The following is a 25,840-nucleotide window of genomic DNA, read 5'->3' as shown; positions in this document are numbered from 1 at the left end:
TATGCAAAGTTAATAAATTAACTTGAAGAATATGTACAGTTTGAAGCGAGAACTCTTCCTCAGGTTGACTTTTGTTGTAAAAAGAGAAATAAGGAAAACAGTTTAAAAACCCGCCTATCTGAAAGTGACTGAAAACTTGTGACACCAAGGCGGTGAGGAGATTATGTTACAGAGAAACATCAACACTTTAACAGCCATCTGCAAATATTACATACAGCACTTTAGAATAATTACCAAGAAACTGATCTGATAACGTGCAAAAATAAACACACCTAGTCTGTCACAAAAACTCCCACGCACAGTGTTAATCTTTTACATGATTTACAAGGAATATTTAATGTATAGGTCAGTTACTAAATATCATCACACAAACATGTTTTACCTATTGCCATAGTCTCTCTCCTAATGTCAAAATTATCCCATGCACCACCTTCCGTTTTCATTCTTTAGCTTCCATCAAAATATGGGAATGTTACGTAAGTTTGTGTGAAAGTTGTGCTTTCAGAGCATCGTGATACTAGAAGCTAGGCTCGTCAAGTAAGAGAGTGCTAATGCAGTTGAAGTTCGTTCTAGTGCTTATTATATAAATGATCAGTGTGAAACAGTATTTAAAAATAGGAAAACAAGGTTTAGAGAATTTCAGCTTCAGTGTCTAAAGTTAACTTTCACAGCATTGATAGCAAAGTCCTCATTCATAAACACATTTTGTGCTGTATTGATAATAAATGAGTATACAAATAGTTATAAATCTTTGTGAAAATAGACAAAAACAGAGAGAACCATAAAAACAAGGAAACGAGTCGTGGTTGTGTTTTCTCCTTGGCCTCAGAAGCCAGGCACGTGGCAGTACGCCTCCAAGGAGGCCAACAGGATGTAGATGAACCAGAGGGAGAGGAACAGGAAGACGGTGAGGAGCTTGGCTGTCCGTGGGCCCCCGAGTTCTCCGCCTGAAACGCTGGGACGTCGGCGGTAGAGCAGCACCAGCACGCACACCAGCGCCATGATGGTGAAGAGCGTGACGGAGAAGGCCAGGGAGCCTGGGTTCACCTTGAACGACCTGCCTTTGGTTTGCCAGTAAATAGCGGCGATGGTCCACGCCACTCCGATGCCCAGGAACACATTCACCGCGTTGCTGCCTGTCACGTTCCCAATGGAGGCGTCTGCGTATTGATCCTGAATGGCAGCCACCTTACTTGCAAATGTGTCTGTAAAAGAAAGATTCATTCAGAGATTTAGAATTGATTCAACTCAGATGCAGTTGTGTGAACACATGACAGGAGTACAGTTTTGTCTAAAACTCCTTCCTGGTGACAAATAAAACTGCTCCACCTGGGTGTATCCCAGGCGCGATGGGTTAAATGCAGAAAACCAATTTCGCCATTGTATGGGAATATAGAATAATGACAACACATAGCAAATATAACAGGAAATGACAGTAAGGAAGTTGTTGGGTGACCTTGTAAAAACAGTTTCAAGTCTCCTTGGAACTGATTCTGCTCATCAAACCCCTCAGTGAACCCTGGTGTCCTATTGATGTGCTTGTTGTCATCTGGGAGGGAGCCTCCCATCAGGATAAAAATCTTCCATCACAGATAACAGTGATTGCTCACAATAACGTTGTATTGATTTGCAGTGACCCTTCTTTCAACAAGGATTAAGAAGACCCATACCATGCTAGCAAATTGCACCAGTCACTACATTACTTCAGTATACAAAGACTAGGATTTTGATATTTCATTTATTTTTATCTCAACTTGGTCGAACAAACAGTAGACTACAAGTAACATGCAATGTTAAATTAGACAAAACTTTTAAATATATTTATTCTCATCATAGGCTTAACATATTGGTAGTTGAATGGCAGTTCACAAAAATAGTTTACCACCCCAAGAATAAAATTGAATTAAATGTAAGGAATAATTGTTACACTGTTTTGCTTGAACTGGCAGGGATTTTATTGCCAACTGCTTCTCGTATTTTTTGTCAAGACGCTAAGCTAAGCTAAGCTAAGCTAAGTTAAGCTACATAGTTTTCCTGTCTGTGCTGTAGTTCTGTATTTAAAGAAGCTGAAGGAGCATGTTCACTGTCCTTATAGTGCTGTCCAGAAAAGGATATACTGTACAGTAAATCTGCCATCCCAGAATGTCTAGTCACTAATTCCTCCAGAACAAGAAAATGAATTGTTGCTGTTTTATTTTTATTTATTGGCAAAATAAGAAAATCTAATAATAATAATAATAATAATGTGCTATGTATTGTCATCATTGTATGTTGCCATACAATGGCGAAATTAGCTCTCTGCATTTAACCCATCCACCACCAGGTGGTGCAGTGGGCAGCTATTGAAAGTGCCCAAGGAGCATTTTGGGGATAGGGTGTGCTGCTCAGAGACACCACTAGGTTCGTTTTTAACAACACCTTAAAACAATCCTTTTAAAACTAGAACAAAAAAAATTCCTTTATGTGCTTCAAACTGATCAGTTGAAATAATAAGAGAAAGCATTGTAAATAAAAATAAAACCACAAAGGGCAAAAGAAGATGAATATTAGCTTATTTCTGGCCAACATCTTTAACACCTCACTTACCCTGGAGACAGTTCTCACCTGCCTGAAGACTGCCACCATCATCCCAGCCCCGAAAAGCTTTAAAGTGACTGGTCTGAATGACTATCGGCCAGTGGCCCTCACCCTGATAGTCGCTAAATGCTCCGAAAAACTGGTTATAACTCACGTCAAGACAACCATAAACATCAACGAGGACCCTCATCAGTATGCATACCATGAGAACCGATCAACAGAGGATGCCATCTCCTCTGTGGTCCACACTGCGCTCAACCACCTGGAGCAGAAAAACTCTGACGTCCATATGTTCTTTGTGGACTTCACATTTGCCTTCAACACCATGATCCCCCAAACCCTGATGGACAAACTATTCACACTAGGACTAAGTCCCTCCATTTGCAACTGGGTACTTGACTTCTTAACAAACAGACCACAGTCAGTGAGGATCCACAACTTCTCCTCCTCCACCATAACCCTCAGCACTGGCTCTCCTCAGGGATGTGTGTTGAGCCCCCTCCTGTTTACTCTGCTCACGTATGATTGTGCAGCTACCCATCCAGGCTGTCACATTGTAAAGTTTGCAGATGATACAGCAGTGGTGGGATGCATCACAAACAATGATGAGTCCAGCTACAGGCAAGAGGTGGAACACCTGGAGAGCTGGTGCAAAGAGAATAACCTTCACATCAATGTGAAGAAGACAAAGGAGATGATTGTGGACTTCAGAAGGAACAAAAACACCTACACCCCACTGAACATAAGAGGATCTGCGGTGGAAGTGGTCTCCAGCTACAAGTACTTGGGTGTAAATATGAATCATAACCTCAGCTGGAGCAACAACACCACCAGCCTGATCAAGAAAGCTCATCAGAGACTCTACTTCCTCAGGCGGCTGAAATGAGCTGGTCTGGAAGCTCAGTCCTCACCTTCTTCTACAGGTGTGCAGTGGAGAGCATCCTGTGCTCCAGCATCAACGTGTGGCATGGAGGCTGCACAGCTGCGGAAAGAAAAGCTTTGCAGAGAGTGGTGAAGGCTGCACAGAAGACTGTTGGAGTCAGTCTCCCCACCATCACAGACAACTACACCTCTAGATGCAGGAAGATGGGCCACCTGCATTATGAAGGACCCCACTCACCCAGTATACACACTTTTTGCCCTGCTCCCCTCAGGCAGGAGATTGAGGAGCATTAAGTGTAGAACCACTAGACTGAGGAACAGCTTCTACCCTGTTAGACTCATGAATCTCTAACCAGAATAATCACTGTGAAAAAATCACATCATGTTGCTGCTGATCTGTTTCAATGTCACTGCTGATCTGTTTCAATGTTGGTGTGTTCATGCGTGCTCATCTGCTTACACGGACTCGTGTTCAAGTTTGTGCAGATGTTCGACGTAATGTTTTTATGCTATTTGTGCTTAGTGTATATTTAGTTGATGTTTTTCTTAGTTCATATCTTAGATGTTATCATTGTTTTTCTTTTACATTTTATTGTCGGACGTAACTGTGACCCTGTGTACATAATTTCGCTCCACCACATGTACCACATGAGGTGCGAATGACAATAAAGAATCTCTGACTCTCTGACTCTGACTGATATTGCCAGAATCTTAGACTATCATTATTTGTGCCTGATTTCTTCTGTTTTTATAGAAACAAAGTCTGTGCTTGTCAGTAAACTTTAAGGGGAGTGTGGTTTTTACTTGCAAAAAGCTCAAGGACTACAGTAATTTAGACGCTCTTTGAGCCTCAAAGTGTTCAAGACATGGTGTAATGGGAATACAAAGCAGACAGCAACAACTAAACCAGCATGTTCCTTTGTTTACAGCTTGTTAACGTGCAAGACAAAAGCTTTGGAGATAATGTCTCTGACACCGCGGGAAGAGAAAGAGGTTACACACATATCCCCGAGCAGCTGCTTCTGCTGCTCAGGCAAAGCCCAGTAGGAAAACAATGCGGGTCTTCTGTTAGATTTGATTTTGCTCACAAACACCCACCTGGAACTGAGGTGCCAAGGGCTACAAACACCACAGCAGTCACCGAATCCTTCAGGCCAACGGTGCAGCCGAAATGTGAGGCCAAGTCGCCAGTCACAGCTGTCAGAGCGCCAATGAGGGAAATGGAAACAAAGAAGCAGGCCCAGCCATTCCAGTATTCAGTGGGTGGGACGAAAGCAAAGAGCACTTTCCAGAAAACTGTCAGGAAGTGCATGATGTAATCAAAGCAGGATGGCAGCCGTTCTTCTCCGCTTTCCTCCTCATCGTCATCACCTGGCAAACACAGATGCACAAAGAGCAAAATACAGGTAAGCCCAGTAGTGATTTTAGCCTCTTTTTGGGTGTGCTCAAGCACCCCTAAAATTTAAATCAGCACCCCTGAAAAATAAAGAAACCTTAAATAGTCCTCAAATCTTAGATTTATCAAAAATATTGAATACATTTGAAATATATATGGAATAAATGATGACACTCAGATAAGGCCAGTAAAACGTGATTTTTTTTTTGCACGAGTCAGATCCTCGATGCCTCCTGTCAATCCGTCCAGTAGGCTCGTCAGCAACTGACCAATCAGCTATCTCAGTTTGTCCTGAAGTGAAACACCCCTTACCTGCAGGAGCTCCACCCCGTTTCCTCCAAAACATTGTTGGGGTTTGGGATTACAAACACTTTGCGGTCAGAAGTATTTTGTGAAAAGTCATCAGAAAATATGGTTAAACAACGTCAGTAGGGTGCATACAATTCTGATAGTGTTACTCTGAGCATGCAAAGGGTGGAATACAGTTCAGTCCATTTCAAAAACCTAAACTGAGTCTGGAAAAATGTAAATGATGGATTAAGGCTGGTGGCTGACCTCATGATCATAGTTGCCAAGTTCGCTTATTATAAGCGACTTTGGGATTGTTTTTTTCTAAAGTGGCTTGCAAATCTTGTGAATCGTGTGTTGTGTTTTTTTTGGGCTTGTTTTGAACATGAAGTTGCTTATTTGGACTGGAGTTTCTTTCCGAGTGAAACTAGTTGATTATGTCCCAGCTCCGCACAATAAAGCAAAAGACAAGTGGTAGTCCCTTCCACGCCCCCGTTTCCTGTTTATTGCTCCCGCCCAAGTTGGCGAGGTGACAGGCGCACACTGTACACACTCCAAACACTCATACTGTGGCCGACCACTAGGGGGCTCCACTCACACGCAGATGTCAGGATGTTTTGTTTTTAAAAACATACGTAGAAAAAAATTACATACGCAAAATGTTTTTTTTTAATCAGAGCTTAAACGTATGTTATTCAAATTGTTTAGCATAATTTTGCTGTTGTTTATGTGTAATGCCACAATAAATGTATGTTTATAGTTTTTAAAAACGGCCTCTGTTCTATTTCGTATAGGCTTCGCCCTTTAAGGCTGTCGCTTAGTGGGTTTATCCCGATATGCAAAGCATCACACTGAAAAATTTAGTCCACGCCCACCTGCTGTGTGGGCCCCACCCGGTCTGTATAAATTACGTTAAGAGCGGGAAATCGGCTCCCATTTTTTCTTCAGCAAGCTAATAGCACTGTCAGAAGAACGAAGAAGGAAAGTTGTGTAGATGACCAAGCTTTGTTAAGAATGCTTGGCCCGGCAGTCGACCTCCGGTCATCCGGTGAGTTCTCCTCCCCGAGGAGAAGCTGACGAGCAGTCTTGTTTCAAGGTAAGCGCTGAGGAATATTTCTCAGTGACAGGTCGCTACACGCTGGACAACGCCATCTTGTGATTTTCCTCTTATCGCAGACCCTCGGAGCGAATCGGATGTTTCCTCCGGGACAGGCGGCGCTCAGCTGCAGCCCCCCACTGCTCATTCCCTCCTGGAGAGTGTCGTGTCGGTGGAGGGGGGCTGAGTGAATGCTCACCCCATCCCACCTCGTTTCGCATCGACGATCACACCGCTCACGGCCGACGGCGCCCTCAGGGGTTGCCTGGCGTAACCCAGGAGGCGGCTGACATGAAGGGACCTTTTTTACGTCCCACGCCTTTCCCGCCAGTTCGGATGATCCGGCGGGAAGGTTGTTTCTACTAGGTTCCATTCCGGCTCACCGTCTTGATCCATCTGGCCTCGTTTTCCCAACAGGATGTCCTACGGGCGAGGCCACAGACATTTTTTTCCTGGTAGATTGGGGGGGCCGGTCTCCACAGTCCGCACCCATCTCCAGAGCAGGGGTTCACCGAGCGGAAAGTCCCTCAGTGCCCCCTGGAGCCAAGCCTGACGGAGGCTTCATTGGAGCAAGATGTCGAGGTGGACCAGTGTCCCGTGCCTCCAGTTAGCGTAACCGAGACGGTGACACCGCTCTCCAACTGAGCTCACCAGTATGTGTTCCACACGGCCGTAGCGAACAACACGTTACGCTGTTGGCGTACACGTTCAGAGGCGGGAAGAGACGGTGGGCCCCTCTGACCTTCGGCTCGCTCCGCTCTCGTAGCGGCTGCTTGCTAACGACGCTGCCGGCCCTTGCAGTACGCTCCGTCTACAGGGCAGCTGACGTCATCCCCAACCGGTGCGCCTCTTTTGCTGTCTGCTGCTCTGCATCGCAGCCGGAGAACGAGGTCCCAGAGGCTCTCCTGGCTCGTCACTCCACCTTCCTCTCAGGAGAGCTGCAAGAGCTTGTTGGAGGTCCTCTTTTCATCAGCGAGAGATCATTTCAAGATGCTCCACGGCTGCACAACGCCTCCCCAGCTCTGCTATGCCAGCCCCTCCCGTCAGACGTCCCCGGCATCCGGTAGTTCATTTTTTTCCTGGACTTCACCAACAGGGGGCCCTCCAGGAGCTCAAGGGAAGATAACCAGATGTCGGTTTGCTGGAGGTGTGTTGATGACACGATGTGAAATAAACATAATTTTATGATGAAGTGTTTTTTAGCCAGGCTGTCAGCATGGATTATCTGACAAGCGGCCCCATCACACACACTCATCACGAATGAGCCTTTTTAAGGTTGTTTTCATTCACTGTCAGCGGTGCCAATATGCGCTCCCGCGTCATGAAAGTGCGCACGTAGCTCTCAGCGCCCGCCGTTCACGTCAACGTTAACGTGAGACCGCGGTACGAGCCCAGTAACGTATCTCGCTCTCGGCAGGAGCGACATGCGTTTTTCATCACAGTGGTGTCAAACGCGTGCTCCTGCGGCGTCAGCAGTTTCACAAGCCTCACAGCGGCTCTGCTCCTTCATCCTCAAAGAAGGTTTTCTGAATTAATACTGCAGCTCATGGAATCACTCAAAAGTTCACGTGATTCGCAGCCAAGAATGAACGTGTTTCTGCAGACTGAGCCAGTGGTGACCTCGCCCCACCGATGCCGTGCGCTGCTTCCTGACCGCACCAGTGTCAACGCGCACTCCCGCGGCAATCCTGACTTAAGGCGTCACATGAATGAGGGAGCGCACACACGACTCTTCAGGGCACGTCGGCTCATACGTGCACCCGCTCCCCGAACGTTTACATGGATCAGCTGCACACAACGTGAGCACAACACATGAGCTGCGTCCCACAGCAAACGCACAATGATTTGGATGCTCGGGGGCGCGCGTATTTTCTTTCTCACTCAGCGCGCACCAGCTCACATCAGTATGCATGTGAGTTTCACAGCATAAATGCGTGCCCGCTTTATAACTTATAAACGAGCGGCAATGAGCGTGCGCTCCAGACGGATGGGCGAACCGTTTTCATCCGGGGATTCACGCTGCAGTACAGCTCAAACCCCGGTGTGGAGGAACTCTGTGACGTTTTCTGTCATTTCTGAACAGATCTCGTCCCCTCTCGCAGAAGTTCAGGAAATTCTGTTTTAAATGTAATTTCTAGAGTCTCAGAAGGAGAGGAAAATGTAAGGTCCCTCTCTAATCACTTCCTGGTCCCAACGAACTGGAAAGATGAGATTTATTCTAGATTTGTCAATTTTTTGAACTGTGAGAAACAACACTCCATTATGCGCCTGAGCTGTTCTAATTCTGCTTTATCTGGACACCTGCTGCTGCTGAGCAGTTGGTACAGACAGGTGGCAGCAGTACAACTCACGTGAACCAGTTGAGTGATATCAGCTGTTTTCCGTCAGCAGACCTACGTCACACATGTCAGTTTTCACAAAGGCACACACATTTAACAAGCTGTGGGGGCGCTGTGGTTCTCCACACAGCAGCTCATTTAAATGTTTTTGGAGTGTCGCACGGGTTCTTTGAATGTGACTCAACACTGACCTTGAACTGCAGAATCATCAGGGTTTTTGATTCACACAGACAGCAGTGACTGTTGCATACATACTGGCAGGAGACGTATGCGCTCAACCCATGTGCCACATTGTGAGACAGATGCTGTGTGGGGTACACCCAATCTGCTCTCTATTGGAGTAGGGTACATCTCATGTATTCCAAACAAGGGGCGGATGTGATGTCCAAAGACAGTCCTTTGCGGCACGGGGACCTGTGACCTTCCACCCAGAGCTATGGCTCAGACACGGCAGAAATCCTGCCAGCGCCTGTGGACGTGTAGCAACACGAGAGAACGCTCAATGTCAACTATAATTATCGTGGAGCCACGGACGATCCACCGCTGGGGTGGACGTGCCTGCTCACAGCCTGTGGTCGTAATGCTTTTTCACCTTCCTCTCTCCCTCTGGTATCACGGTTTTCTGAACCAAGCTCAGGAGGAAGGACTGGCAGCTTCTCTGCCCCAAGTGCGTGAATGCATCATGGTTCCCAGGCCTACGACACTTGTTATCAGGGCACTCGTGGAACCTGCCGTGGAGGGAGGACGCTCTCCTCCAGGCGGGAGGAACGATCAGGAGTTAATCAGATTAGGCCAGCACCTGTGGTCTGGCCACTGTGCGGATCTTTTTGAGAGGATGGATCTCTCTCAAGATGTAGTGCGTACGATTGAGGATTCACGTGCTGCAACCACCACAGCACTGTTCACATCAAGTGGTCAGTTTTTTCAGCACTGCGGTACAGAGAAAGGCGTAGAGGCCACTTCATGTCCACTGTACAACATGCTGTCCTTTTCTGCAGCAGTCGATGGACAGAAATCTGGTGTCCAGCACGATTATCGTATGCTACAGCCATGTTTTCTTCTTGTCTCAAAGTTGTCGTAGACAGAACAACCTCTAATCATCCTCTGACGGAGCATTTTTTTTTTTTTTTTTTTTAGATGGCCTCCCTTCTCCCCTTACAGCCATCCTCTCCACACCATTATTATGAAATATTTATTCTAGTGACTATCTAGTGTAGGTTTTTTTTTTAATAGGATAGAAAGAAAGAAAAGACAAAGTAAGACTCCAAAATATAAGAAATATACACAAAGAGAGCACACGGCAAAACACCCGGCCACTGTCTGTTCACCTGCAAAGAACATGACAAAACACAGCAACAAAATACATACATATAAAGAACTTAAAATATTCATGGCTTTGCAGTAAGTTTCCATAAATATATATACCCATACCTACGCCTATATACATACATACATACACATGAATATACATGAATATACATATCTACATATCTACATATAAAGCCTACATAAGCATCCCTGCTTCTATTTGTGTGTGGTTGTGAGCATGCATAAGTGTATAAGGTTTCTCTAATAGAACATTTAATAGTAACTGTGAAGCAGCAGAGACCTGACCCCCAAGACCAGAGGCAGACGAAAAAGGGGGGACCAGAGCCCAAGACCCCAGGAGGGACCCCGACCGCGGAGCCCCCAGAGCCACCCACACAGGACGAACCACTCACCCACCCCCCAGAACGGACCACAGGGGAGAACCGGAAGATCCCCACCAGCGACCACATACAGTGACCCCCCGGGGCCAACAGCGACAAACTCATAGGCCTCCGTCGGAACCCGCCGCACCGATGTAGGTCCAGGTCCGGGCACCGAGGCCCGGGCACCGAGGACTCACACCACCCAGGCCAAGGCCCGACAGGGCCAGAGGACCCGAGCCCCACCAGGCAGACACCAGGCCGAGCCGACACAAGCCCAAGCGCCCAGCCCCCGACACCAAGGGCCCCAAGCGCGCCGGCAGGCAAGGGCACACCCCACCAGGGGGCCGCGCGATAGGGGCGCGATGCCAAGCACCCCCCAGTTGTATCAAAGAGGGGGCAGTCTGAGTCTCGGCCTAACAAATACCCTAACAAATACCTGACGGAGCATTTTGACTAAGATTGAAATAGCAGCTGTGGGCCTGTTTGTGACACGAGAAACGCTCAGTGTCGATTATGGTTTTCTCTGAGCCCACGAGATGAACCACCGCTGGGGGTGGATGCGTTTGCCCACAGCCCATGGCCCAAAATGCTTCTGTACGCGTTTTCCTCCACCTCCTCTGATTTTACGGTTCTTGAACCGAGTTCAGGAGGAGGGATTGACAGCTCTCCTGGTGGCCCCCGAACGCGTGAGCGCACCATGGTTCCCAGTCCTGCAACGCCTGCTGTCGGGGTGCCCGTGGAAACTGCCATGGAGGGAGGACACTCTCCTTCAGGCAGGAGGAGCGACCAGGAGTTACCCAGAAATAGGCCAGCACCTGTGGGTCTAGCCGCTGAACGGATCCGCTTAGAGAGGATGGGTCGCCCACAGGATGTAGTGCACACAATTCTGTTTTCACGTGCTGCATCTACCACAGTGCTGTACACATCAAAGCGGACAGCTTTTCAGCGCTGGTGTACAGAGAAGGGTGTAGAGGCCACCTCATGTCCATTAGGTGGCATGCTGTCCTTTCTGCAGCAGCTGATGGACAGAAATTTGGTGTCCAGTACGATTAAAACATACGCTGCAGCCATCTTTTCCTGCCACGAAAGGTTTCGGAGACAGAACAGGTTTTTAATCATCCGCTGATGAAGCGTTTTCTAAAAGGTGTACAGAGACGCAGGCCTGTTTTCACACCCACTTGTTCCACAGTGGGATTTAATACTGGTCCTGCAGGTCCTGATCAAAGCTCCATTTGAGTCTTTGGATCAGGTTCCACTTAAATTCTTGTCTCTTTAAACAGTCCTGCTGCTGGCTTTAACATCCGCTAAGAGAGTGAGTGATTTATCTGCCCTCTCTGTCGCTCCGTCATGTCTCAGAATTCAGGCTGACGGCAGCTCAGCTGATTTAAGACCAAATCCAGCTTTATGCCTAAAACATCACGAGCTCTTTTAAATCAAGAGCAATATCATTGGAGGGGTCCCCCCCCCCCCTTCACACACAGATCAGAAGAAGTAGCGTCTTTTCATTTCCTCTGTCCGGTGCGGGCGTTGACGTGTTTCATAGCGTGCACAGCTGCAATGCGTCAACATTTGTTTGTGCATTATAGAGATGCATCTGCAGGTCGACCGTTATCCACCCAGCGCTTGTCACATTGGCTGTGTGAGGCCATTTCTGAAGCCTACGAGCATCAGATTTAGAGCCTCCTGTCAACCTCAGAGCACTCTCGATCAGGGGTATCGCATCTTCGACTGCTTTGCATAATGGTATGGCAATGCAGGACATTTTGCACTGCGGCCGTGTGGTCAACACCCTGCTCATTTATTCGCTTTTATCTACGTAATGTGATGGCTCGTTCCATGACACATTCTGTCTTTAGTGTTTTACAGAATGAATATTGTTGTTTCATGGAACTCCGTTTTACTCACATCTGTCTGCATGCATTACAGTGTGAGATGTTATCAGTCACAAGTTGTGATTGTTATTTTGGTTCTATTGTCACTAATCAGTTCACGACTATTGTTACCAATCAGTTCATTTGATTAATAATCAGCTCTCCTGTTATTATTAATCTGTTTATACGGTTCAGCCGTAAACCGGCTGGTTCATGGCTCTTTTCAGCTTTTTTTCCCTCCCCGTTGAAGTTTTCCGGGGCGTTCATGCATTCAGAACGCATAGTTACACAACATGCGTCTGTGCATGGCACACATAATTATGCAATGCGTAATTACGCACATGGGGAGCTGAGTGACAAGACGTTTTTTGGGCAAGCTTCTGCTTCATACGGTGTTCGAATGGACCCAGTGAGGCGAGGACAACATCCGCTTTGCCCTTAACCCACTAAGCGACAGCCTTAAAGGGCAAAGCCTATACGAAATAGAATGTTGGTTACGTACTGTGACCCCAGATTCTATGAGTATAGGCGTAGCCCTTTAAGCGTCGGACCTCACTGGCTCCTAAATGGCTGAAGAAAAAGCTATTTTTGGGAGCCGATTTTCCGCTCTTAACGTAATTTATACGGACCGGGTGGGGCCCACACAGCAGGTGGGCGTGGACTAAATTTTTCAGTGCGATGCTTTGCATATCTGGATAAACCCACTAAGCGACAGCCTTAAAGGGCTACGCCTATACTCATAGAATCTGGGGTTACCGTACGTAACCAACGTTTTACACAGTGTAGTAGGTTGCCAGTTGGGTTGTTTTGAACTTGTTTTCATAGAGCTGGTTGCTTGTTTCTATCACGAGATCTGGCAACACTGCTCATGATCAGCTGAATACAACAGTTATAAACAGGAAGTACCGCATGTTCATCAGTACGAAGGTAACTGCAGGTAAATACTCCATTTTCTGTCATAACTACATTGCATGCCCAATGGTTAAATTAAAGGATAATTAAAGCTAGTTGTGCTTTGTTTTGTGTGTTTAATATGTAGATATATGTTTTAACTTTTGGTTGCATAAGTTTAGGCTTTGTTTGCTATGATCCTTTAAAAGCACTATTTGTGACAGAGCTCCTCGTTTACGGCCATACCACACCGATCTACTCTGATCTCGGAAGCTAAGCAGGGTCGGGCCTGGTTAGTACTTGGATGGGAGACCTCCTGGGAGTAAGCCTTTGCACTTCTCACAAACCTTACCATGGGGTGTGTTCAAGCCAAGAGTCATGTCAGTACTTGGGGCTAAGCACCCCAAAAGGTCAGATCCTAGAATCACCCCCGTGTAAACCAAATTGTAGATTCTGTTTTCAATTCAGTTCAATTCAAAAATACTTTATTAATCCCAAAGTGAAATTAATTGTTGTTGTAGCTCATCCAGGTTTCATTAGAGTTGTTATAGATGCTGATGGCTGTGGGCAGGAAGGATTTCTTGTAGCAGTCTATCCCACAGCAGATCCAAAGAAACTGGTTGCCAATGCCAATCCCTCCACCCAGACCCAGCAGACCTCTCGGTCCTCTTGTGCAGCAGGACCACCTGAATGCCGGGCAGAACTCCTCGGTCCTCCCGCTGTCACGAACCACGTTTCCCACCACCTCCAATATCTCGGTGGTCAGGCACTTGAGCATGACCTTGTGGTCATGGTTACACTTCATAACAAATGTCCAAAAGTAAAAAGGTTTCAGTAAAAATCCTTCCAGCTGAACAGCGTCCAAAACCAGAGGAAATATTCATCCAAAAAAAGCGATTTACATCCAGAAAAAAAGAATAATTCAAGTTTTCAAAAGCAAAATCTCAGAATGAATGTAAAAGAGCTACTCCAACATGCAGCCACCTTGAGCGGCGCATTTCTAGAATTCTATAATTTCCGTTTATATAAACTTTATGTTGCTCTTTGTGAAGAAGAATTTGAGTTTCAACTCTGCTGGGGAACTGTGGTTTTATAATTTATTAGGTATTTTAATTTGTTTTAACAGCAGATTTTTTTTTAAACATATAGTTTTGGACCAATATTGACACATTCCAGTTTAGGGGAAAGCTCTGCCAACGCATCAGAACAGAAACATAATGAAATATTACATGTTTATTGCACATTTTTGTTTTTTTAATCTTAAGCAGCAGCTGCTCTCTCTGGCTGTGCTAGATGATTATGTGGTTATGAAAATAATAATTTATTTTCCATATTGTTACAGTTTTGTTTTTTGTCTTTTGATATTGCTTTGGAACTTTGACAACATTTTTTTCCTGTTCTTGTATTGTTATAATTTGAATCAGAAATGACTAATGAGGTGCCACAACTCAGGTCAGCAATATGGTGACAATACAAGCTTCAGCCTGTTCCGATGAACTTTAGCAGCAGTTTTAAAGATTTACATTTGAATGACTAGAGCGTGTAATGACCAGTGGTCAGTCTACTACCATTTTTAAAATTAGAAACACCAATACAGAAGCATTAAACCCCCTTATTCCTCTTTGTCTGGTGAAAAAAGTAAACAAAAATAACAGACCCAGTGGTGTTTGGAGCTCTTTTCTTAGATGTACTTCACAGAATAAACATCATTCAATGTTTAAACAGGTCTGGACTTTGAATGACCATACTGACATTTTGATATATTTTAATGATTTACATAGTTATAGTTCAGGTTTTCTGATTTTTAAACATTTAGTTATTTTTAGCGATCTTAAAGACAGTAATTTTTCAGTTATCTGAACTTTCTCAAATCTTAGCATTCTTTACTCCCAAAAACTTGACAATAGAACAGTTTACACATCAGTTGTATCCTCTTTTATCCAGTGTCCTCACTGCAAGGACTTCCAATTTTCTCAGTTCCTCCCAGAGTGCACACACCCAAACTCTCACTGACTTTCATTATATCTGACCTCAGAATAATCTCTTCAAAACTGAAAATGCTTTTTAAACTCGTTATAGTCCTATTTTGAACATAAAATTTTGTAGACACATAAAAATCAAAGTGTGTGACGACCCAATGTTTCTGTTGCTTACAGTTCAGAATGTTTTCCTCTACAACCTATAGTTTTTGCACAGTGACTAATTATTTGAGGCTTACTTTCTACTTTGTATGTGCTCCTTCTCTCCTCACTTTATTCTCTGGGAAATATGCTACTGGATCATTTATCATACAGCAAGTTCTTCTTTGTAATATTATTCTTTTATTAAAGTTTCAGCAATTTTGTCCTGAGTAAGTTAAGGAGAACTGCCGCCAAATTCCCTATCTAAAGTCCAACAAGATCATAACCACTGAAATGATACTCACATTATGCACTTGTTACTGAAAAGAACATGTAAATGCAACACTTTAGTTTTTACTTTCATTGCTCAAACATCTAAAACTTGGTCTAATAGGCGTTTTCCTAGCTTCTTTTGATTTTTATTTATGGAAGTGCATTAATGCCACAAGCTGGACTGGAGTGTGGATCTGGAGAATAGGCAGACACCCCCCCCCCCCCCCCCCCAACTAAAAATGCTAATTGTCTTAACACAGGAAACAACTTTATATGTTAGCTGATTAATTTTCCAAGAGCCCAGCTAATGTGAAGTCCTGATGCTTTTCTTTTCTTAATGACTAACATAAATGATCTCTTTGGTTTTGTATTTATTTATTGTAGTATAACAGAATATGTTTCACTGTTTCTGGCTGTTACAGTGTCTGCATTTTCCAGTTGGATGCATGTTGCTCTCAAATATTGTTCACAAATTTGTGTAAATCTGTGTTAATGTGCACTTCTTAGCATGTGACTGGCATGCTGACTGCAGGAATGTCCACGTTCATAGAGTTTGGCAGTACATCCAACTGACCTCACAACCACAGACCATGTGTAACCACACCAGCCCTGGTGTTTGTTGTCCATAACACCTACCTGCCCATCCCTTAACCCCACCACCACCATGGGCCACTTGATTCATGCTGACATCAGCAAACCTCTCACTCACAAGATGCCATACACACAGTTTGTCATCTGCCCTGTACAATGATTCATCTGTGAAGAGAACACCTCTCCAACATGCCATACACCATTAAATGTGAGCATTTACCCATTCAAGTCAGTTACAATGACTAACTGCAGTCAGGCAGAGACCCTGATGAGGAAGACAAGCATGCCGAGGAGCTTCCATGAGACAGTTTCTGACAGTTTGTGTAGAAATTCTTTGGTTATGGAAACTGATTGTTGCAGCAGCTGTACAGGTGGCTGGACTCAGATGATCTTGGAGGTGAAGATGCTGAATGTGGTTACACATGGTCTGTGTCGAAAGGCTGGTTGGATGTACAGTAAATTCTCTGAAACGTCTTTGGAGATGACTTATGGTAGAGAAATGAACATTCAGTTCATGGGCAACAGCTCTGGTGGACATTCCTGCAGTCAGCATGACAATTACTGCTCCCTCAAAACTTGTGACATCTGTGGGGTTGTGCTGTGATAAAACTGCACATTTAGAGTGGCCTTTTATTGTGGTCAGCCTTAGGAACACATGTGCTGTAATCATGCTGTCTAATCAGCATCTTCATATGCCACACCTGTGAGGAGGATGTATTATCTCTGCAAAGGAGAAGTGCTCACTAACACAGATTTACACAAATTTATGAACAATATTTGAAAGAACAAGGCCCACTGTTTACAACGAAAAGGTCTTAAATCTTTAAGTTCAGCTCATAAAAATAGGAGCAAAAACAAAAGTGTGTGATTATATTTTTGTTCAGTGTATGCAGAAATAAAAAAAAACTGTTTAGGGCTGAGATGAGCTAAATAATTGAGGCTTAGAAAACAGGATTCATTGGCATCTGTTTGTCTTCTGGTTTTGGCTCAGCACCACGTCTGCAGTGACTTTTATGACATAACAGCCAAGTGGAAGAGGAAACCTGAGCAGGTTTTCATTATAAAAATCCTGCTTTCAGATTAAAGAGATCTGCAGTGTCCAGTGGAAAGTAAAAGTACTTATATTAATCAGTTATTTTTATGTTAAGTCTACATGGCAGGAGAATGGAGACAACAAGCCCCTTATTGTGCCCAATAAATCTGCAGAAGTTCTGCAGTTATAATGTTCCCACTCATTAGTGGACAGATTCCAATCAACTAAACTTTTCACATCATTACATTAAACCTGTAAATACAACTCATTTATCCTGATGCATGCGCAATAATCCAGGTAGAAAAATCTAAAAAAGTTAAATCTGGTCCTCTGGACATTCAAAATCAAATCAAAACAAAACAAAAATGTAATAATGACCAGATTACCTGACTGAAAATTGTTGGATTGTATACCTGGATTATTGAGCATGGACTGTTTTGGGTTTGAACCAGTATGGCATGACTGTCGACGAGGAAGAGGGCTGGCTCCAGAGGAGGGGGCGTGCCAAAGACGCCATCTTAGCACAAACATAACTGGTTTGTTCCACTTTGGAGTAAGCTGTTTGGGGGAAGAACCAGTTTTGTGTTGTGTTTCCTTGACTGATGAAGCCTTCCGGATGGAAGGTGAAATGTTTCAGAAAAAAAAAAACTGTCCAGATGACCTGACTGAAAAATGTTGGACAACTCTTGACTGTCTGTTTCTGTCAGTGAGACACAATTAGCAGTATGCCTTTTATTTCTGCTTTCATTCTGGGTCTGAACCTGGGTTGTATCAACTCAAAATAGAGAAGATGAAAAAAGAAAAAGCAAATCTTTAGTAGTTAAATCGACTTAATGCTCCTGTGTTTTGCGCACTAGTGCGTATCTTAAAGACTCATAAAGCCACACCAATGGCTTTTGAAAGGGTAAAGTAAAACGTGTCACCATACCTCATAGCCATTAAATGTCCAGGCAGAGTTGGCCACTTTAGCTTTTATAGTGAGCCTCATAAGGAATTCAGCACATAATGAATTTTTAAACAGCTGTCTGAACTGAACAGATGCAGCAAATAAACATAGCAATGCTCAAATGTTACAAAACTTTAAACTGGAAACTTCTAGATTTTAAACAAACAGGTGCCTGAAAGATCAGATCCTGACAACGTGCGCCATCCTCAACAAGTCTGGTCTTGAGGGCAACCGACAGATGACACATTTCAGCAGCTCACCTGCACTGACGGTGACAGCACTAACAAACTGCTCCCTCCAGCTGCTGCTCCCCACCACCAGGGCCAGGTTGGTCTTCTTGATCAGTTTGTCCACTGTGCTCTGGAGACCAAAAATAACAAACAAGAGGTGCATTTTCAGATCTGAGATGAAAATATTGGTATATTCTTAGGAGTAAAGCACACAATGGACACAAATGTGGTGACTTAATGCACAATTAGGATCACTGCTTATCCCACTGTGGCACAGACATCAGATTTGGTTGAGGCAGGGTGGAGTGGGTTATTCACCAGCATGAAGCTGCTTTACAGGAAATAGAGTCGAGGCATGGAGCTGATAGTCTCAGAGCAATATCATGTTGCAGTCTAAATGTTTTTAAGTTGTTATAAAGAGGCTCAACACCCAATTTACACATCAGCATCAGTTTACCTTCAGAGAGGACTGCAATATAAAGCTGTCAAACTGCTGGATAATGGGTCCTGTGGCTGTTACAAGGGAGATGTCACGGTGATGTAATCAGGCTGGTTCCAGTCTGAGTTAGGAGATGGCACAGCAAACAAAGCAGTGCACTCCTGATTAGGCAGGGACCATCCTCAGAGACTTGTTTTGCTTTATAAATAAAAGCGGGCACATATATATTTTTAAAAAGGTCAGGATAACAGTATTAGAATATTTATGTTCCACTGACAAAAGGTGAAAAGCCAGTGGTAAATATGTTTGCCTTTCTGTCTGGATGAACTACAGGATGGAATTTATTGATACTCTCCAAAAATAATTACTGAGTATATCTACAACTTATATTATCTTAACAATTACAAAATGGCTGGCACAGCTAAGCAGCTTCAGCAAACACAGTCAACAAATTTTACAGCTTCTGAGCTAAAATGTGTTGTGGTAGTAAATGATAGTCATTCACAACACGTACACTGAGAGCTGAATGCATGAGATCATTAAAACGGTGCCTCACCAATAGGAGTCAACACTGTCTGTTAGTAAAATATCTCATGAGTCACTGAGTAGATTTTCATGAAACTTTCAGTAATCACTGGATCTACAGCTCATTAACGTTTAACGTTTGTTCTAAATGTGCCAAAGTCAGCTGATGTGAGAAAACATAAACCACTGTCACCAAGTCTGTTTTACATAACTTAATCTAAATATGTGAGTGGTAGTAGCTGAAAGTCATTCATGACACATACTCTGAGTGCTACACATTCATGTATTTTGAATGTTTGACAAAAAAAAGCTGTAACGACATAATTTCTCACTTATATGATCTAAGTCTAAAACGCTGATATGAAAGGTGGCAGGTGATATGCATTCCTTTAAGATATACTATATGTGCAGTAATTCTTATTTACTTATCTCATCTAAAATTGAAATGAAAAAAGTTCTTCCATAAAATCTTTATTTAGCTCCATTTTGGCTGCTCAGGCTGAATGACACATTGAATGAATGACTCCACTGGCAGAGACATTATCCAGTTACATGAGCATATTTCATAATTTATCACACACCCTTTGGTTGAGTAAAATATTAATCCCTGAATGTCAAAGACAAAATATCATGATCCAACAAAAAAACTTGGGCTTGGGTTTGTCTTTATCTCCAGGAACCTCTGAGATGTTTGCTTTGTTTGGTTCCAAGAGCAATTAATTTTAGTCAAGAAGTGCGTTGAGTATGATGAGCAAAACAGAAGAGGCAGGCAGTTAATGTACATATTTTATTTAACTAACAACAACGCCATTAAAGGACAGGAACAGACAATAAACTGGAGATGAATAAAAGAAAATGCATGTGAGGCTCTGGCAAAGATTAATTCCAGGAGTATGTAGGTTATGCACTGAGGGATAGAATACCAAACAGGAACTAATTAGATGGGTTAAAGTGGAACCAACAGGGTTAGAGCAGAAACTCAAGACACAAGATAAAAACTAAATTGAACACAAAATACATCAGCACTGTAGATCATAAGTCCAAAGAACTGAAAGTTATTCAAGGTGGCATGTATTACATATAAATCTGAACATTCATTAGCCAGCTTTGGCTCTGGAGTATTTAAAAAATATAAAAATGTGAAAACTTGTCTATTTTTAGTTACCTTGAATTCATACGACTCCTCAATGACCACCTCCAGCTTAGTGTGCTCTCCCAGACAGGGGCAGCCCATCTTTGACACGTCCTCTGGTCCCACCGCTGTCTTGTTGTCATTGGTGTCCCCTGCACAAGTGAAATAAATGGAACCAACATCAGTGTTTCCTACACAATGATATTAGGAGAGATGTTCCCTATTAGGATAAAGAATTGAAAGAAAATGAAACCTATTTTCGGGACACAGTGCAATCTGTTAGACTTGATTTATTTTTGCCTGAAAGCCTTCAGAGCAACAAAACAGCCAATCAAATGTGTGATGCCTCATCCGAGGGGATGGAGAATCACTTGATAGTTTAGTTAAAAATACCAATAGCTGCCAGTCATTACAAACCTCTTCCTTTATTATAGTATTTTTTAAATTTATTTGTGTACTGGTATTAAATGTGCAACATTTAAATGGTTCCAGCCTGTCGAGCAGACATTTTTCCAACTGTTTAAACAAATATTCTTCAGCTTTGGCACTGTTTAATTGTGGGGTACCTCAAGGCTTCTTTTTAGACCCCCTTCTTATTACATATGTTTTAATTCAAGTTCATTTTCAGAAAGCACAATTTTCCATTTCACAGTTTTACCGACCCAGTTCAGTTTTATCTTTCCGTAGGAGCAAACGGCTGTGCCTTTATTCAAGATGGACTGAAATGTCCCAGATGTTCAAACATGGACAAAGATAAACTTCCTTATGTAAGCAAGATGAAAACAAAAAATATTTTATTAGGATAATTAAATCTCCCAACTCATAAATATGAATAATAATGTCTGAATGAATGAATAATGAATGAATGAATAATAATAATATCATAAATAATGTCTAAATAAAGGTTGAATGAAAAAAAATGTTGGTGAAACTTTTAAAAATGCCTATAAATTTGATTTTTAAGATAACTAGCATATTAGTCATGGTGAGCTTTTTACAACTACGGCTCTTTAGCACAGCCATTACTGTATTTGGTTAGACTAGTCAGAAAGAGTAATTCATGCCTGACATACATCTGATTGGAATTACTGTAATTCTTTGTATGTTGGTCTTGATCTTACGTTACTTGGATGCCTGCAAGCTGCACAAAACCCAGCAGAACACCTTATAACAAGAAAAAACACATCCTGATTATATGGCCTCCCATACCACTTCCTGTCTATTTCAAAGATCAGTTTCAGAGTTTTTATGAGTCTGAACAGCATGGCACCACCTTACTTTCCAAACTTCTGCACATTTACATTCCAACCAGAATACTCAGGTCTATAAATTGGTTTTTGAACATTCCAGGTCCAGTCTGAAAACCTGAGGTAACATCTTTTTCAGTGGTGGACCAATACTTCAGCCTATGTTTGAAAGAACGGCCCACACCACTGACCATTTTAAATTATTATTTAAAACACTGCATTTTTTTCCTTTTGGTAGAGCAAGATACTCTGAGTTTTATTGTGCCAGCATACTTCAATTGCTACTTTCTCTTTTTGTTTAACATGACAATGATTTATTCATCTTACCAGTAGTTAGCATTTACAGGTGTCTACTAAGTTCTGATTTACATTTTGTTCATGACTTTGATCAATGGAGGTTGTTTAAAAGTGTGCGGCAGTAACAAATTAGACTTGACTGAATTTGATTGACTGTGTATTCCAACAAAGTCCAGTCAGGTCATCTGGACGGTTTCTTTTTTTGTTAAGACTTTTCGTCCTTCATCCAAAGGACTTCATCAGTCCGAGGAACCTCAACAAACTCACTCCCACAAGCAGCACACTCACATAGTGGACCAACTGGTTTACTGGTGATAAGATGTTTTCTGGGGCCCGCCCTCTCCCTCATCGGCTCATCTGAGGCAGCCATAGCCAAAGTGGTTCAAAACATCAAAGTTCATGCTCAGTAATCCAGGTAATAAATTCAACAAAGTCCAGTCAAGTCATGTGGACGGTTTTGGATGACGGACGAAACTGAGCAGAAAAAGAAACTGTCCAGATGACCTGACTGAACTTTGTTGGATTTATTACCTGGATTATTGAGCATGAACTTTAATGTCTAGACGACTGGTCATACACAGAATACAATACCGCAAAATGTAGACATGAGCGTGGAGTGGACTCACAGCACAAACATAGACTCCAAGGGGAGACTTTCCTCCATGCTGAAGAAAAATTCTACATGACTCCATCTGAGATTCAAAACTCGGCAGGGGTCTTTCTGCACAAAGTTTGGAAATTTTGTGCACGTCTGGATTTTCTCCAGGGACTCTGGTTGTCTTCCACAGTTGGAAAACATGCAGGTTAGTTCCACTGGTGACTTTAAATCGTGTCTTGGTGTGTGTATGTGTGTGTGAATGATTATCTGCCTCTATGTGACCCTGTGAGGGACAGGGGACCAGTCCAGGGTGTCTCACCTCTCTCCCAGTGACCATTAAGAAAAGGGAACCAGCTCTCAGCGATCCTCAACAGGATCAAGCCAAAGTAGAAAATGTATGGATGAATAATTGCAAGGATGAATTAAACTGTCAAACACGAAATTAAGTAAAATATAAGTTGATGTAAAGGTCAAGTCAAACTGCACCCTGCTGTATCGGGGGTCTTCAGCTCACCGTGTCTCTGTCCCACCTCCAAGAGAACAGGTTCCTCCAACACAATTGTGAACGTCTTGTTTTTCTCGTACTCTTCGTCATCAATGATCTTCACATTTAGCACCTTCCTGAAAGCAGAAGAGTCAAAGCAGGAACAGAAGAGAGAACCAAAGAAGAGCTTTTTAATTAGAAATCAACGTATGACTTTTTGGTTTTCAAATACCAAAAAGACTTTTGGTGGAAAATGTTCAAAAATAGCAGTAAAATGAAAGAAAATGAATTTTTCTGTCTTTTTCTGCCTCTGAACAGTCAGATAAATTAGTGTAACCACCAGATTGTGTGCCTACACAGTGAATCATGAAACACTTCTGTTAGATAAGAGGACGGAAGCTCAAGAGTCCTATAAACTAACACAAGCCTGTAATGCAGAACACACATGCTGCATATATTCATCATTTTCCTGAGCTCCACAAGAGGGCGGACTCCTTCTACATCAAGTCCATTAAAGCAGAAGTGTAGCAGAAAGCCTGCACCCTCCCACACACTTCAGATACTAAACTACATTATCATCCAGTTCTCTGTGGAAATTAGGAGACGCTTATCGGCAAATCCACTCAGGTGAAAGCAAACTGCATTTCTTTAATCTGAGCTGAACAAACCCAGGGCTGCAGTATGAATCTGTGACCACCATATTTTCTTCATTCTCCTACACTGTCACAGTCCGTCTCTCCTCCTCTCTCCCTCCATCTCCCTAATGATATGTGGGTGGCTGTCTATTTCTGTCTACACATATACACTCAGGGTCTGACAACAGCAAGTGCGTTTGCTTGCAGAAGAGGAGAGTTTTATTTTAAACACCAACGAGACGTCATTTGCTGTTTAATGTTAGGGAGAGTCATGCCAGTGGGACCAAAGTGAATTGCTGTTAACGCCTGGAGTCCTGGCAAAAGGGAACAAAAGAGCATGTTTACAGGGTTAGTTTGCTTTGAAGCTTCCTGTGTGGCTCTTAAAATAAAATGTGAAGGTTCACTGGTGGTGCCCGTACAGCGGTGGTGTAGCTCAGAAACAAATAAAGCAGCCAAAGATTAGATTTAGCAGATTACTATGTGAATAAAACCCAACTGAAGGCAGTCAGAATACATCAGCGAAGTGGGTTCATGTGAGACATGGAGCTGAAGAAGGGTTCATTTAAACATTAACTCGTCATAAATTCTGGTGCTCTGTCTATTTATTCAAAAAAACGTGGTTTAAAATAAAAAGGTGAATGAATTAAAACTGACCAGATGCCAACATTTATTGAAGAAGTTGTAAAAATGTATAATTCATGTATTTAAGTGTGCCAGTGCATAACCACTGAAGCGCTGTGACTACTGTTGGTCCATATTCTTCAGTTTCCATCACGTTTTTATCACTGCTCATCCAGCACAAGTAAAATATATAGTATAAATAAAATCAATCCCTTGTTGGAGCTCCACATCCCAGACATCTTGTACAGTTGAAACATTATTTAAGGCTCTAACCAGACACAGAAAGTTGGAGTTTACATGACTAAACTGGCATTTTTTATATCTTTTATGGTTTTGGAACAATCATAATTAAGATTTTGTGATTTGTTAAAAAACATTTTAATGTTTGACTTATGTTAGAGCTTATTGTTCCATATGTTCCTAACAGAGCACTTCACTCTCAGACTGCAGGTTTACTCATGGTTCCTAGAATTTCCTAAAGCAGAATGGGAAGAAGATCTTTCAGGCTCCTCTGTTGTGGAACCAACTTCCAGTTTTTGTCTGTAAGGCTGACACATTGTCTATTTTTAAAACTAGGCTCAAGTATTTCCTTTTTGATCAATCCTATAGTTAGTGTTGGCTGGGGTTTCCTGAGGTATCCCTTAGTTATGCTGCTATAGGCTTAGACTGCTGGAGGACAAATCAACTATATTTCTTCACTCTGCTGCTGTCTTTACTTACTCTACCTGTTTGTATTTGTAATTATTTCTTTTTTAACAATTTTTATTTTTGTCTTTCCTCCAAGTACACCTGAACCTCCCGTCGAAGCAGATGGCCACTTGTCCTGAGCCTCGACCTGCTGGAGGTTTTCTCCTTTTAAAAGGGAGTTTTTCCTTTCCACTGTCACCTTTGTGCTTGCTCAGAATGGGAGACTGCGGCAAAGTGAAGATTTAACACAATCTGCTGGCTTCTATAGATAGAGAAATTTTACTAACAGGCATTTTTATGTGAATGTTTCTGTTCAGTGTCCTGAGATGACTTCTGTTACGACTTGGTGCTATAGTAATAAACTGAAGTGAAATGACTCAGTGTTTGATGATGTTACAGTAGCTTTGAAGTTATCCAAACTTTCCAATATTTTAATTCCCATAAACTTTACATTATGACTTAAAGTTTTCTCTCAAATACCCCCAGAAATCAGAGTGCACACATCCAAACTCATAGATTTACACTGGATTGGAGCTCAGACTTTTCTCATTCAAACTTTTCTCACATCTCCTACTTAAGACTCTGTCCAATAAAAGTTGATGTGTGTGATGACCTTCTGCCACTTATATTGAAGGATTTTCTTCAGACTTACAGTGTTTGTGCAAAAACAGCTTTTTTGTGTGTGTGTCTGTTTTATTATAAGTGCTGTCAGGTAGTGAGAAACACAGATATGTGGTCGCTATGGTGACTGAATATCATTAATATTATTATAATGTCCCACTGACATTTAGTTTATGTTCCTGGTCAACTAGCTACCCTCCAGTCACTGGTCATTTGCTCTCCCCCATGAGCCTCAGCTGCCCCAATTGTCTCAAGCTGTGACAGTGAGAGAGAATGAGTGAGTGAGAGAGAGAGAGAGAGAGAGAGAGAGAGAGAGAGAGAGAGAGAGAG

General features: G+C 42.9%; 1 protein-coding gene across 1 annotated transcript in view; it reads right to left on the bottom strand.

The window, feature by feature from the left end:
* Positions 1–282: 282 nt before the first annotated feature.
* Positions 283–25,840, bottom strand: part of slc8a4a (solute carrier family 8 member 4a) — a 74,687-nt gene continuing 49,129 nt past the window's right edge. Inside the window, exons 4-8 of the mRNA XM_037688042.1 lie at positions 22,977–23,083; positions 20,354–20,472; positions 18,255–18,354; positions 4,558–4,830; positions 283–1,205 (exon numbers count right to left, since the gene is read on the bottom strand). Coding sequence (XP_037543970.1) covers positions 826–1,205; positions 4,558–4,830; positions 18,255–18,354; positions 20,354–20,472; positions 22,977–23,083 — 979 coding nt within the window. The 3' untranslated portion in view covers positions 283–825. The remainder of the gene's footprint in view (positions 1,206–4,557; positions 4,831–18,254; positions 18,355–20,353; positions 20,473–22,976; positions 23,084–25,840) is intronic.

The sequence above is a fragment of the Nematolebias whitei genome, chromosome 14 (assembly GCF_014905685.2).
Source record: "Nematolebias whitei isolate Nwh7 chromosome 14, NemWhi1, whole genome shotgun sequence".
NCBI classification, from domain to species: Eukaryota; Metazoa; Chordata; class Actinopteri; order Cyprinodontiformes; family Rivulidae; genus Nematolebias; species Nematolebias whitei.
The sequence above is the reverse complement of the archived record's forward strand: the minus strand, read 5'-3'. Positions and strand labels throughout refer to the sequence as shown.